Below are 15,587 nucleotides of genomic sequence, written 5' to 3' on the forward strand. Positions count from 1 at the left end.
TACATTCAAAATTAGCCATGCATTTTGACAAATTAAAAATAGTTTAGAGGTTAGAGATAAACCACTATTTTAAAATAAAATCACTAATTTCAATATATTAAAGTGCCAGTAACTTGTTTGTTTTCTTTCTTTAAGAAAAAAACTTTATATACTTAAATATCTTTAAATAAATTAAACATACTTAATTTCACATTCTGATATCATTCAAGTGATTGGTTATTCGTATTATAGTTGTTATTCGTATTTTCTTGATTAGGTTTTTCACAAATGTAACTTTTTGTTTCTGATAAACATGATGAATGTAGCAGTACTCCGCGTTTTCCTAACAAATGCTGTGCCTCATGAGAGAAACATGACTATTTTTTGATGGCACATTCAAAAATAGCCATTGTGGAAAAATTAAAAAGAAATTAAATAAATAAATCACATTTCATAAAATGACAGTGACAGAATTTAGTTTTTTTAATAAACTGTTGTTTGTGATTTATTATTATTATATATTTTTTGTATTTTATTGTGCTGTTTAAGGGATTATTTTTATTATTTTTTCCACATACTTCAAATGCATTGGACTAAGTTTTGCTGTTAAGATGAATCCCCTTACCCAAAGAGCACAGACACATTATTTAAGCTGCCCCTGAGCACTTTGTTTGATTTTGAACAGAATTACTTCATTTAAATGCATTGTGATATGACAGTTTACAATATGTAAAAGATAAAATATTAACATTTTAAACATTTTATTATAATACCATGATTTTTTTAAATAAACCTTTCAAACTTATTGCTTGCTGTTCCTTTTAAAGTTGTTGTAAAATTAATGTTAAGACAAATGATAACAAGTGATGTGCTTTATGAAATCAAAACATTGATACATTTTAGAGATTAGAAATAGAGAAATTGGAGATAATCCCCTATTAAAAATCATTATTTTCAATATATTAAAGACCCAATAACTTTTTTTTGTTTTCTTTCTTAATGAAATAAACTCTATATACCTTAATAGTTTTAAATAATGTTATACTTTCACACTCTGATTTCATTCAAGTGATTGCTTATTTTGATGCTATATTATTTTTGTTGTTTGTAAATGTGTTCGTTCAATTGAGGAGATTTCTTGATTAGGTTTTCACAAATGTATCATTTAGTTTCAGAGCAATATGATGAATGTAGCAGTACTCCGCGTTTTCCCTCGTTTATATATATTACGTAGATCTTTCTATCAAGATCAGAATAAAAACGGCAGATTACAATAGTCAAAGAACGAAGCAAGAACTTCCTTTAAAACGTGCACACTGTTGATGAATATTATGGTCTTGATTTCATCATGACATTTGGAAGTCTTCCAGCTTCTCCTTTAGAGGTTATGACCTGGGTGGAAGCATTCTCATGGTTGGCCTATTGAGAAAGACCTACATGTGCTTTTATGTGATGCATGCATGCCATGGACTGGTCACAACAGGAAACACTGGGCTTGTCCTGATATGATAGTGCCTGCTCATTCCCTCTGGTCTATAAGAGATTCCAAAATTTATGTTTCCCCGCCTTTCCAATAAACCCCACCCACTAACAAGTATGAACAGGCAAAAGATTAAAGAAACAGATCAAGTAGACGCACCCACCCGTATGACTCTCACAACGACTCTTTTTTAGAAAAGCAGAGGAGTACTTGAGGAACTATGGGTTTATTTTTACATTTGTTTACAATGAGAACTTCAAGGTAAAGGGTTCTCTGCTCAAACCTCCAAAGATCCTGGTGGAGTGACAGGTTTTAGTCAAACCTAGTGTATTGTTTACCTCAAGTCATGGATCTCACATTGTGGCAGTACCAGTTTCGGATCATCATGCTTGGAGACTCTACAGTTGGAAAGTCGTCCATGTTAAAGCGCTACACCGAGGACTTGTTTCTGGAATGCATCAATCAGACTGTCGGAGTGGACTTCTATGTACACTTCCTAGAGGTGGAACCTGGGGTGAGGGTTAAACTGCAGTTTTGGGACACAGCTGGTCAAGAGAGGTTTAGGTAAGTCCAAGTATTTCAAGCTCTCAATCCAAGGGTGTCAAATCCTACTGGTAGAAGGCATCTGTCCTGTTTATTTTAGCTCCTATCCTAATGAAACACACCTGCTAATCAAGGTCTTTGGTATCCTAAAAACTTCCAGTGTTAAAGCAAGTTCTCTGGAGAAAAACAGCCCTCCACGACATTCTTGCCTAAATACCAATACTTAAGGTCAGGGGTTTTCAGTCCTGCTTTTGGAGAATGAGTGGCATCAATTTAAGCTTAAGCCCCACACACCTGTCAGGAAGTTTTATGCTAACCTTGATTAGCTGGTTTATGGGTGTTTATTTTGGCTTGAAGCTAAACTTTGGTCGACATCAGAATACTCCTGCTCAAGATTTGGTTGATTTGTAGACAACTTCAGTGTGTTTAGTCATATGTTCATTGTCTAAAAACAGTTTACAGAAGTTGCGTTGCTTCTGTGAATCAGGATTGTGAAACATGACTCGTCACAGCAGCAAGTCTTCTCATGAAGCTTCCAAGAAAAATGTTGTCAGTCTACACTATAAATGGATTCACTGCCAGGCCCGAGTCCACTGGGGTGGGGTTCCACTTAATTGGCCCACCCTGTAAACCACGCCAACTGTTCGGCCCACCCGGAGAGGCCCAAGGACCAACTAACATCAGAGACCTGGAGTTAGGCTGGTTCGTTGGTATGCACAGATGACCTTACAGAGCCAGCTCACCCAAAAAGGAAAATTCTTTCATCATTTACTCAAACAAAGAGTCATGGGTGGTAAGCCTTGTGACGAGTGGAAGGAAGCACTTAAAATACATGGTTTATTTTGATGACAAACATTGCTTTTAGGTATGAAGTCACAGTTTTATGGCAAAAGTGGCCTGAAAATGTGGGAGTCACTTTTAAATCAGCTCATAGCTGACCTTTTAAGGGTTTAAACTCTTTAAAATTCTGTCATTATTTACTCACCATTTACCAGTGGTGTAAAGATTACAAATACTCAAATTACTGTAACGGAGTAGTTTTTTCTCAGGATTTACTAAGTAGTTTTAAAAATGTGTACTTTTACTTTCCATTGAGTACATTTATAGTGCTGTATCGGTACTTTTACTCCACTACTTTCCTTCAACCTGCAGTCACTATATTTTTTTCTTGTCTATGGGGATTAGAAATCTCAGTCCTGCAAGTTTAATAAAATACCACATATTAAGAAAATTTCATCATAATGAACTACATTAAGCCATGCAGCAAACTGTTTGGAAGCATTAAAAGTGTCCAAGAAGATACTTTACGCCAGGGGTGCATCAACTCGGACAGCCAGAAGCTTTGCAGAATACCCGGTAAAAGCTAGATAAGTTGGTTTCGGTTTGTCTAATTGTGAATAGAGCTAAAATCTGCAGAACACCAGCCCTCCAGGAATGGGTTTGGTCACCTGTGCTTAGCATGCAATGACTTAAAGATTGTTCAGATTGCATGTCACTGATAAGATGGCAGCAGATGTCGACTGTATGATAACTGAAATGGCCTTAAACAAGAACTAAATGCACCACAGAATTTTAGTAATACACACACACACACACACACTCACAGAAATTACATGTAAACTCATCCTTTCACAAAATAATACTCACTACTTATGAATACTTCTGAAAGGGCTTCTTTTTACTCTGAAAAGAATAGTACTTTGAGTACTATTTACAACAGATAGTTTTACACTACTTGGACAACATTTTTGGCCAAGTAATGGTACTTTTACTTGAGTATGATTTTTCAGTACTCTTTACACCACTGCCCTTTACATGTTTCAAATCTTTTAGTTCCTCTCTTTTAAACACTAAAGAAAATATTTTGAAAAATGTTAAAATCTTATAACCATTCACTTCCACTGTATTTGTTAAGTAGGTTAGTTTTACTAAGTAGGTAAATGGTTAGAGGTTTCAGCTGTCTTTAAAATATATTCTTGTGTTCAACAGAAGAGAGGCACTTATAAATGTTACACTGTTAAACCCAAACAATTTAAGATAACTCAAACCGTGAGGAAACAGATTGCAACAAACATTTTAAGTTCAAACACTAATCCTAATGAGTACTGTGAACTTGATCCATTTAATTAAACGAAGCAATCTGAGCACAGTAAAACCCAATAAATGGAGAACTCAAACCAACTGAGTACTGTAAAACCCAATGAGTTAAGGCAACTCAAACCATTTGAGTTAAAAACTAATCTATATGAGGACTGTGAACTTACCCCATTTAAGTTGAAGTAATGAGGTATTTAGTTCATTATCTTCAACACTAAGTTCAAAACTCCTTACACATGAGTATAATTAAATTCAGTAAATTTTGAGTGAACTACACTCATTTCATTTGATAAAGTTGACAGTTGGGTTTTACAGTGTAGGAACCATTTAAGAGAGAGAAAATGGGGAGTACAGGTACAGTTACATGGCAACATTTATGGATTAATCAAAGATACCAAGACAAATTCACTTGAATCACTGTTAAAAATGAGGGTAAATAAAAGAACCATTTAGGGTTTCCTAAATAACCACTTAGTAAACAGTCCTTGTTGTGAAGAATATTGAAATAAATTAAGGAAATGTGTGCACTGATTATTTTCCGTGGGTTTTAGAGATTCTTTTTGGAACCACATGTCAATGAAGAACCATTTTTTAAGTCGATTAATGAATGATACTTCAATACAAAATAAAAGAGCAAATAATTTCTTGTCATGCAAGTCATTGCATCTTTGGGGATGTATAGCAGTCGGGGAACCTCGATATACAGCATGCCAATTGAAATGCTTGTTTCCAACAAGTATGCTTAATATTTATCAGATGTGATTTGATGTAAATTTGACAAACAGTTATTGAGATTTTTGTATTCCCCAAACTAGAAGTTTTTAATTTTTAAACACAATTTTAAGGTCAAAATTATTAGCCACTTTAAGCTGTATATTTTTTCGATAGTCTACAGAACAAAATATCATTATACAATAACTTACCCAACCTGCCTAGTTAACCCAGTTAAGCTTTTAAATGTCAAAAGATGTATAGAAGTGTCTTGAAAAATATCTAGTAAAATATTACTGTCATCATGGTTATTAGAAATGTGTTATTAAAACTATTATTTTTAGAAATGTGTTGAAAAAATTTCTCACCCTTAAACAGAAATTGGGGAAAAAAATACACAGAAGTGCTAATAATTCAGGGGGGTTAATAATTCTGACTTGAACTGTATGTAGCTTCAAATATGTCGATTTAGAATGTGATACTGCAGTCAATAAAAAAAGAAAACGGCATTGAATTTTATCCATTAAAAATCGATTTGGTACTAAAAATAGGCCACTATTAGGCCAAGTATATTGAACTTTACTTTAAAATACAAATGATTGTATGCTTTAGTTTTTTAAGATACTTCAGTGCATTTTGAAAGTTACAATCACATAGAGTTTTTATTAAACAAGTGTACAACCACAAGATATTTTATTCATGTTAAAAATCTCATTCTAATGGGGTTGTGGTTTTCCTAGCAATATCGAAAAATGTTATCGTATCAATGTTAGAAATTCCAGTTTTGTGGCAACACTACTATGTACACGACTGAATGCAATAAATGAAGATTGAGTATCATTGTAGAAAAATCTTGAAAAAATAACCCTTTAAATCTGGTGTTTGTGCAGGTCTGTGACTCGATCCTACTACCGTAACTCTGTTGGAGGTCTCCTGGTGTTCGATCTGGGCAATCGCAAATCTTTTGAAAATGTGCGGGAATGGTACGCAGAGGTGTGTGAACGTGTGCATCCCTACACTGTGCTCTTCGTCCTGGTAGGACACAAGAGCGACCGCGTCAAAGGTGGAGAAAGAGCCGTGGACCGAACTGAAGCAGAAAAGTTGGCGAGCCAGCTGGGAGCCCCCTACATCGAGGCCTCGGCCAAAACGGGTCACAATGTGAAAGAAGCCTTCGACCTCTTGACCCGGCGGATTTATCAGGGCTTAAAAAGTGGCGAGATCCAGTTGCGCGAAGGGTGGGATGGCGTCAAAAGCTCAGCGCCTACAGCCCAAACCCTCCAGAAGTTACAAAACAATGAATCTGCTGAGAAAAAGAGCTGTACCTGTTAACTATTACAACACGTGGCTCTGTGTTTCAAAAGGATGGATACGTTTGACATTGCCCAATACACCTAAAAGTAAACCTCAAAGACTTGATGCAAGATTGTAGGTGTTAAATTCTACATAACATATGCACGATTTCAGAATTTGGAAACCAAATTGGAACTCTTGATTAAAGTCATTACCATACACATTTCCAAATACTTGTTGGTATTTTCAGCCGCAGGTTTGGATAAATTTATTATTATTAGCGTGATTACATCAGTTTAAATATTAGACTTCTTATTTCTTCATTTTCAAAACACAAGCAAATAATTGACTAAACATTAACATATTTTTGTTTATCCAGAAAGCGTAGTCCGGAGGTACTTAAAGGTGCTGTATGTAAGTTTTTGACTCGACTAAAGCATAAAAATACCATAATATGTTTGCAGATAATTATGAAACATCCCAAGTGAACATGAAAATCAATGCTGAATTTAAATATTCTGCTTTGAAAATGTGCGTTACAAGCCGGAATGCTGTCTTTGTTTTGGTTATTTTAACCCGCCCAATGCTAGTTTATCCAATTATATATTTCAGCATCCCAGGTTGCCTTGGTGGAAAACGGAGTATTTCATTCATTCATTCAGGAAGGCTTTCAAAGCATGCGCCCGTGACCGTAATGTGACCTCCCGTAGACTGTAGCAGACTCCAAAATGAGATGCGGATTCAAATTTCCACATGAGGTTATTAATTAGAAAATAATATAAATATTATGAATGTAAACATTAGGTGAGCAGGTTACATTGTAACCCTGTGTCCTAACAACACGCTACGTGATGAGATTTGGAGTAACAAGCAATTTGCCTGTTTGCAACAGAGGAAACATGACAGAAATTAAAACACAACCATTCAGAAGGACAAAATAGTACACTTTCTGCACTCCAACAAGATGGTAAGATTTACAAACTAATTAATACATATTAAACCTCTTTAATTTTATTAAATGTAGATATTAAATCACTGATATGTGTTGGCTTGCACCGAGTCACAGATTAAATTAGATAAGTTTTAAACTTTTTTTTTATTTTCAAGATCTGAGGTGAACTATCTGCTGCTGCTTTCAGTGGTATGACAATAAATGTCATGCAAAATGGCATTCAAACTTCCATTGTCAACATTTAACACTGAATAAAGCACATGAGGTGTACCTGATGTGATCACTGTCAGTTTTCCGTTGTTCAGCAGCAAGAAATAGAAACCATTTCTAAAATATAAATTTCTCCTTTCACTATGGAAAATATTCGGGGTTTGACATTAACACCCGCCAAATGCAGGTAGATTTCAGCCGTGGCAGGTTAGATGGTCACTCCCACTAGTCACTTTGGCCGGTTGAAAATAATTTTTAAATTGTAGTTTTCTTAAAAGCAGGGTTCTACAATAAGTATAGCGCAATATTCGTGCAAATGTGATCTTAGAAGCAGCATGAATGACAAAAAAAAGCTTTCAAGCAAGCAAAAGAAAGCATATGAATGCCGAATGAGAGGATGATCCACACGTAGAGGTGATGCGATATGCACTCGTTTCATGGTGCGATGCAACTGTGCCTGGAAACGTAACTGGTGCAATTGGTTCTCTTTGAAATAGATTAGACCAGTGGTTCTCAAACTTTTTTCATCAAGTACCACCTCAGAAAAAATTTGTCCCTCCAAGTACCACCATTATGACCAGTATTGAAATACAGTAGCATAGTAGGCCCAGCAAAGCAGCTACAGCTGTGCAAAGTTTAAAAATGTGGCAGATTAACTACAATTATTAATTATATTTATTACTATCAGCCACTTTAAACATTATCAATAGTTTGAACATTAACTGTACTGTGCTTATATGTAAAAAAAAACAAAAAAACGAACAAACCGTAAAATGTCAACATTTAAATTAAAATGTGCTTTTAAAAGTTCCTTAAAAATGGTAGGCTACTGTTCTTAAAAAGTAAAAAAAAAATAAAATAAAAAAAAACTCCTGTACTTGATCGTAAAGTATTAACCTGTAGTATCCTATTCATCAAAACCTGAAAATGTTGCTTGGACCACTAGTGGTACGTGTACCAGTTTGAGAACCACTGAATTAGACAAAAAACAATGATCAAATACCCAGTCCTGCTGCTTTCAAGAGCTCCAGATGTCTTTTTGCAAGCAGCAGCAGTTGCTGCTTTCACTTTAACCATTCATTGAACAAATTATTAATGAATCTAATGTTAACCGTGTGAGTATGATCATCCTTTCATTGCCACAGATAGTTTTAGATACATGCCAATAATTCTTTTTTAAATGTCAATTGTTTTTTTGTTTTTTTTAAGAAAAGTTTTGTTGAATCAAAAAGTGCATGTATATAGCTATATTTTGCTTGTTTTGACATATTATCTAAAATTAATGGCTATGAAATAATTATTTATTTTTGGTGTGGTCAGAGATAAATTTGGTAAATCCTTAGTGTTGAGCCCAGAAAAGTCATGTGAAATAAAAACTAATTGCAATGCGACACTATGAAACCATAACTTATTTGCTCATGCACATCATGAGTTCATACACAACAACAAAAAAGTGAAATGAACGAGGAGGCATGTGGACATAACAAAAAGTCTAAATCAAATAATTTTAGCAAGTCAAAGTCAAATTTATGCATATAAAATATATTTTCCCACCAGCAAAAATGTGGCTAGCGAAAATGGCAAGTGGCTAGTAACATAGGAAAATTACTAGCCACAGTAGCTGGTGATCAAAAAAGTCAACGTCAAGCCCTGAAAATACTCCTTGTATCGAGTGCAGTTGCTTTTATTTAGAACAGTTTAAGTAAGCCTTTAGGCTCGACAGTCAGGCACATTGCTGTTGGTGTCATCAATCTGGCAACCTGCCCTTGCGTATGTTTTGAACCAGGAGCGCACTACCTAATTCACCCCACTGGGTGTCAAACTTACATACTGCACCTTTAAGAGCTGATCCTGAAGATTTATTAAAGGTATACTAACTTGTAAAGGTTTGTAGAAATATATATATATATATATATATATATATATATATATATATATATATATATATATATATATATATATATATATATATAAAATATATATATATATATATATATATATATATTTTTTTTTTTTTTTCCAGTCATTTCTGTAATAATGTCATACACAACCTGACTGACTTTGGTGTGAATAAATCACAATTAGTTTTTTTTTTATTCATGAAAAACAGGAGACTGTAAAACACTGTGATACATGACCAAAAAAAAACTCCACAAAAAGGTTTAAACCTGCCCGCAAACCCACAGGAGAAGGGGTTTGCGCACCATCACACATATATATCCCTCTCTAAACCAATTAAGATTTGGATTATTTCACTAGTTCCAATGCAATTAATTACACAGGGAAGTGGTAATCATCTCTCTGGTTTACCTTCAAAAAGTACCACGCTAGGGATTCCTCTATAGCACTAGATATTACTTAATTGACGAATTCTAGAACAGCAAACACTATAAACAAATCAGACACATGATGATTGTAAATGTGCATAGCTTCTAATGCCAGCTCAGCAAAAGATCTATGACTGCATAAAGAGTCTATACAAGAGATATATGAAAGGAAAATGTGGATTGTGGGTAATATAATAAAACAATTTATGTTTTTAGCAGAGCTTTGAGGGATTCTATTATATAATAAAACCCCAGGATAGCACCAAGGTGCCCAAAACAAAACGTTCACGTGGTGGTTTTAACGCAAAGTGAACTGTACAGACAAATTACAATAATTTCTGTGCACCTTCCAAAACGCGAAATGTCAACAGAACTGTACTGCAAACAGTACATCGCATTTTTTTGCCCCTTTGATTACCATGACATGTATAGGTTCAAACCCTCTCCACTTTCCAAAACTTGCAGGGAAATAAAGTTTGTTGGTGATTCCAATCTTGCTACTTTTTGGTTGTTTTGCGGATCAGTGCCATTCTCTGAAAGAACAGAAATCATATTTAGTGAAGTGATTGTTCAAAATCATCTTTAGGTGATCGGTTTTAGTGCATGGCTGACCTGTTTGTGAGCTTCTGTGGTGCAAGCCTTCTTATACGGTCGGATCTCATCTGAGCCAAAACCAGGAATCCACATGTTCCACTGTCGTTCTGGAAATTGAAAATTTAGAATACTCACTATACAAGAGGACAGTTCTTTAAAATAGACATTCAAACATTGTGGGATAATTCATTTGAATGGTATTTAAATGAGAAGAAAAACATCTAACTCAAACTATAAAACAGCCTTAAAGGGATAGTTTGCCTAAAACTGAAGCGATTTTAGCTTTCTTCAAAATATCTTATTTAGTGTAAATAGTAAATAAATTTCTATTTTTGGGTGAACTATCCCTTTAAGTTTAATTATTCAATCGGTATTAAGATAAGAGGAAAAACATGTCACTCATTAATCACTATGAAATACCCTTAAAGGGATAGTCTGCTCAAGACTGAAAATTCTGTCATCATTTATTTATTTATTCTCAAGTGGTCCCAAACATTTATGACTTTCTTGATTTTGCTGAACACAAAAAGAAATCTTTTGAAGAAAGTTGGATAATTGTAACCATTGACTTAAATTGTATTTATTTCTCTTACTATGGAAGTTAGCGATTTCAGCTTTCTTCAAAATATCTTCTTTAGTGTAAACAGTGAATAAATTTCCATTTTGGGTGAACTATCCCTTTAAGTTTAGTTATTCAAACGGTATTAAAATAAGAAGAAAAACATGTGACTTATTAAACGACTATAAAATACCCTTAAAGAGATAGTTTGCATAAAAAACTCTTCTCAAGTGTTCCCAAACATTTATTACTTTCTTTCTTTTGTTGAACAAAAAAGGAGATATTTTTAAGAAAGTCTGAAAACTCTAACCACTGACTATCATATTAGGCATTTCTCTTACTATGGAAGTCAATGGTTACACATGTAACCCACCAGTCCTACTGCACCCAACCTGCTCTGAGCTGAGATCGAACTGGCGATTCTTTGTATGGGAGTTGGTTGCTCTAAAAAGGAGACCATGACCTCTAGCGTCTGTCCTTAGAGCACCTTTAGAGGTTCAGAGGAATATGGTTTACCTGCTTAGCACTTTGCTAGCTGGCCTTCGTTACACTCACCCCCTAAACCTCACTTCCATCCCGGACGAGCCCCCAAGTGTAACCCACCAGTCTTATAGCACCCAACTCGCTCTGAGCTGGGATCTAACCAGCGATTCTTTGTGTGGGAGTCGGTTGCTCTAACAAGGAGGCTAAAGACCATGACCTCTAGCATCTGTTGATAAAGCACCTTTATAGGTCAGAAGAGTGAGGTTTACCAGCGTAGCACTTCACTAGCTGGCCTTCGTTACAGTCAGCCCCTTAAACCTCACTCCCATCCTGGACGAGCCCCCATCTGTAGCCCACCGGTCCTACTGCACCCAACCCATTGAACCAGCATAGCACTTCACTTTGCTGGCCTCTGTTTCACTGGTTTTCATCTTTTTGTTAAAATATCTCTTTTAGTGTAAATAAGGAATACATTTCCATTTTTGAGTGAATTACCCCTTTAAAAGTGTACTTATTCAAATGTATTCAAATGAAGCACTCAAGTCCATGGATAAAATGATCATTTAAGATCCTCACCAAGGTGTAGCTGGACGTCTTTCACTTCAAGAGTGCTTGACTTCCTGTGTCGGGCCAGTTGGCATGCAGCAGTCACCACGCTCTCAATGAAGTCATCAGCTATCTGCAACAGCATCTGAAACAAATGGTCAACAGACAACACTGTAGTAACAGTAATGTTAGCAAATCCTTCTACCGTTCTTTTTCATTTAGGCTGTAATCGCTAATAAAAGTAATGAAATAATAACAATAATTATAAAATGTAAAAATGTCATTTATTCCTGTGATGGCATTACTCAACTAATCTTCATTTTTTTCATCCTTCAGAAATCATTCTGAATTTGTTGAGTCTGTGCTCAAGTATGTTAGCTTTATCATCTTTCATTTTTTTTATGTATCATTTGATAAACAAAGCAGCATTTAAAAAAACACTTATTTATTTTTTGATGTTGTTGTTGTTGTAATAGTGTTATTGTTATTTGAATTTGACAAAATCAATGCTAAATAATATATATATATATATATATATATATATGTATGTATGTATGTATGTATGTATGTATGTATGTATGCATGTATGTATATATGTGTATATTCTTATGTATATACACACACACACATTATAATGTATTATAGTACAAATATAGTATAGTTCAAATTCTTGAACTGAAAAAACGGATATTTCAGGTCTAATATACAGTTGCAATCAGAATTATTAAACACCCTGAATCCTGAATTATTAGCCCTTTTGTTTATTTTTTTCCCCAATTTCTGTTTATCAGAGAGCAGATTTTGTTTCAACAGATTTCCAAACATATTAGTTGTAATAAGTCATTTCTAATAACTGATTTATTTTATCTTTGCCATGATGTCAGTAAATAATATTTTACTAGATATTTTTCAAGACACTTCTATAGAGCTTAGTGACATTTAAAGGCCTAACTAGATTATTTAAGTTAACTAGGCAGGTTAAAGGAATTAGGCAGGTTGTTCTATAATGATGGGTTGTTCTGTAGACTATAAATATATAGCTTAAAGGGGCTAATAATTTTGACCTTAAAATGGTGTTTAAAAATTAAAACTACTTTTACTCGAGCCGAAATAAAACAAATAAGACTTTCTCCAAAAGAAAATAATATTATCAGACATACTGTGTAAATGTCCTTGCTCTGTTAAACATAATTTGAGAAATATTTAAAAAAGAAAAACAAAATTCAACAGGGGGGCTAATAATTCTGATTGCAACTGTACATCAACTGATTATTTCCCTAAGTGTTTTATATATCATTGCAATTAAAATCCCATTTGTTTCTCACAAACTCAACTATTTATTATTCAAGTGTGTTTAAAATGGTAATTTGGGCAACAAACTGACTAGTCAACAATGAATGTGTGAGAACACTTTTGAACATCATCAATAATAAGACACACGTACTTCTTCCACATCCTCATCAAGTTGCTCATTAGGGTCAATTTCTCGAACAAGGTCCTGCAGCTTCTTCTTACTGAGCACCTGTAGGGAGGACAATAAAAATACATAAATGTCAATATATTTTTAAATTGGCTTTAAAAAGTCTATTTTCACATATAGGTCTATCGCAAATATTGATTATTTGTCTGATCTTTGTTATTTGATCTACTTTCAGGTGTTGAAAACAGGTTTTTTTTTTAAAATGAGGGAAATTAAGTGCATAAACAAATTAACATGCTTAATATACATTTTACCTGTAAATGACAGCTTGTTTTATTTCTGTGAAGACCAAACTAACAGAGAACCAAAGATCTTCTTTCCCACATATATTGTTATATTATAATATCATATAACATTATGATTGCTTGGTTTTATATGATTTTTTATTTTAATATAAAACGGACCAAGACTCAAAATTTTAACTAAAAAAATACAATTTGAATCTTAACATTTACCACACATTAATATAATTTAAATATAAATATAATTAAAATGGAATTTAAATTTAATTCTAATTTTTATATTATTTTCCATAGTTTTAAAGCCATACTGGCCTATATTTAATCATGTTTCAAAGCAAAATAAAAAGTATATATGTATATAAATAAATAAAATTATTCTAAACTGTTAAAAATCTAAATATTTTTAAAATTATTTGCTTGATTAGTAATCATCAACACAAAATTTTCAATCATGATAGGTATACTGCTACATCCAAAGCTACGGAAGAGTAGAAGTGCAAATCATGATAGATTGAATGAAGCAAAAATGTTTTGACAAAAATAGTCAAACAAATAGTTTTTAAAAACATTTTATTTAACGTTACACAGTTTATTATAGTTGCTACTTTTTATTTTGCTTTGAGACAAGGTTAAATAAGCCAATATGATTTTACATTAATAATGGGGAAAAAATGTTATATTTAAAAATTAAATTTATATTCAATTTAAATTGTTATTAATTTTAAACTATATTAATGTAGTTAAATGTTAAGATTTAAATTAGATACTGTTTTGTTTCATTTTTTAATCTAGGTTCTTTTTACATATATAATATAATATAATATAATATAATATAATATAATATAATATAATATAAGTTTTAAAGAAGAGCTTCGACTGTGTATTTGCTTTCTTCTCTAGGTTTCCGCAGAAATGAAATAAATGATCATTTAGAGGAAGGAATGTTTTTATGCATGTTCGTGTGAAAGTAAAAGTTGGTTCGCACATTCAAACTTTCTCAATAATATAATTTCAGAAAAGTATTCTTTGCAAATTCTAATAGTAGAAATCTTATTAGTAGCCAATGACTATCAAAGTACAACATTGTTCACAGTCAATTAAATAGTGCTAATATTCTTTTGCAGTCATACTTTGATGCAAGTACAGACTGAATATTCGTAGTAAACCATATAGGGACCGTCTTACTGAACAAATATCCGAAAATAAAACCAACGTTACCTCAGTCTTATAATAGCTGTACAGTCTGACCCACCTGAGGTCCTTCTGGGCTCAGTCTGCCTGCTGGTCCGGGGGTGCCGGGCAGTTTCCCCGGAGCGACCGTGCTGTTGGCCATGCTGCTGGACAGCGGCGGTGTTGAAGAGGCTTCTGCTTTCACAACCGTGTAGAAATTCGAGCGACTGGTCTGTGCTGGATACTGGGTCATACTATGCTAATCAAGAGATGTCAAATGTCACAAGCCTCTTCAGAACTAGTGGGAGTTTTAAATCAGCTGCAGAAAAAAGATATTAAGAGTTCAACTGAGTTTAATCAATGCATAAATACATTAAGGATATTAAACGGCTGTTTTAAGTAAGTTATATCAACGAAGTGAAGAACTTTTAGCTCGATAGAAATAAACATCACCGAACTGTCATTTGCTGTATATGCTAGCGTTAGCCTTTTTGCTTCGCCAGTGTGTTATGACATAATTCACTTAAACTAATTGATAATGTAAGTGTTATGCTGATATTAATGTGATATAATGCAAATTACCAAATAAGTATGGTTTTTAGTCTGAATTTCTTCATAGTTGTTGTTTTTAATCATCACACTGTAGCTTAACATATTAGCAGCTAACATTAGCGAGAAAAACATTCGTGCCAATACACGTCTCGCGATGCTTTCCTTTTGTTTGATGTAATTCCGTTTAATTGTTAATCGTTGCAGTACCTGATGCAAATAATTCTGTATTATCTTTCCATCTTCGACGTTTAAGGTCTGGAAATATGCACAAGCCCTTCCAAGTTGTTTTTCCTTCTACAAGCGCCTCTTCTGACGAACGGAGCTCAACCGAAGTATCGCGAGATCTCAAAAGTCTTACAAAATAAAAGCACA

At 33.8% G+C, this 15,587-nt stretch overlaps 2 protein-coding genes across 3 annotated transcripts; one reads left to right on the forward strand and one right to left on the reverse strand.

Annotated features, from left to right (window-relative positions):
* The first annotated feature begins 1,604 nt into the window (after positions 1-1,604).
* On the forward strand, positions 1,605-6,331 carry rab42b (RAB42, member RAS oncogene family). The gene is given in 2 exon segments (NM_001017683.2): positions 1,605-2,023; positions 5,701-6,331. Coding segments are annotated over 2 exon segments (657 nt in total). The 5' UTR covers positions 1,605-1,805; the 3' UTR covers positions 6,140-6,331.
* A 2,987-nt stretch (positions 6,332-9,318) lies between these two features.
* taf12 (TAF12 RNA polymerase II, TATA box binding protein (TBP)-associated factor) lies at positions 9,319-15,533 on the reverse strand. 2 transcript variants are annotated; one of them, XM_087285319.1, is made up of 6 exons: positions 15,423-15,533; positions 14,746-14,922; positions 13,216-13,293; positions 11,802-11,916; positions 10,202-10,290; positions 9,319-10,122 (listed from the first exon to the last, which is right to left on the reverse strand). In XM_087285319.1, exons 2-6 carry the CDS (start codon positions 14,914-14,916, stop codon positions 10,087-10,089), a joined length of 489 nt encoding a protein of 162 aa, XP_087141445.1. In that variant the 5' UTR covers positions 14,917-14,922; positions 15,423-15,533; the 3' UTR covers positions 9,319-10,086.
* Positions 15,534-15,587: the final 54 nt, after the last annotated feature.

Source organism: Danio rerio, chromosome 16 (genome assembly GCF_052040795.2).
Source record: "Danio rerio strain M-AB ecotype USA chromosome 16, GRCz13ab, whole genome shotgun sequence".
NCBI lineage: Eukaryota > Metazoa > Chordata > Actinopteri > Cypriniformes > Danionidae > Danio > Danio rerio.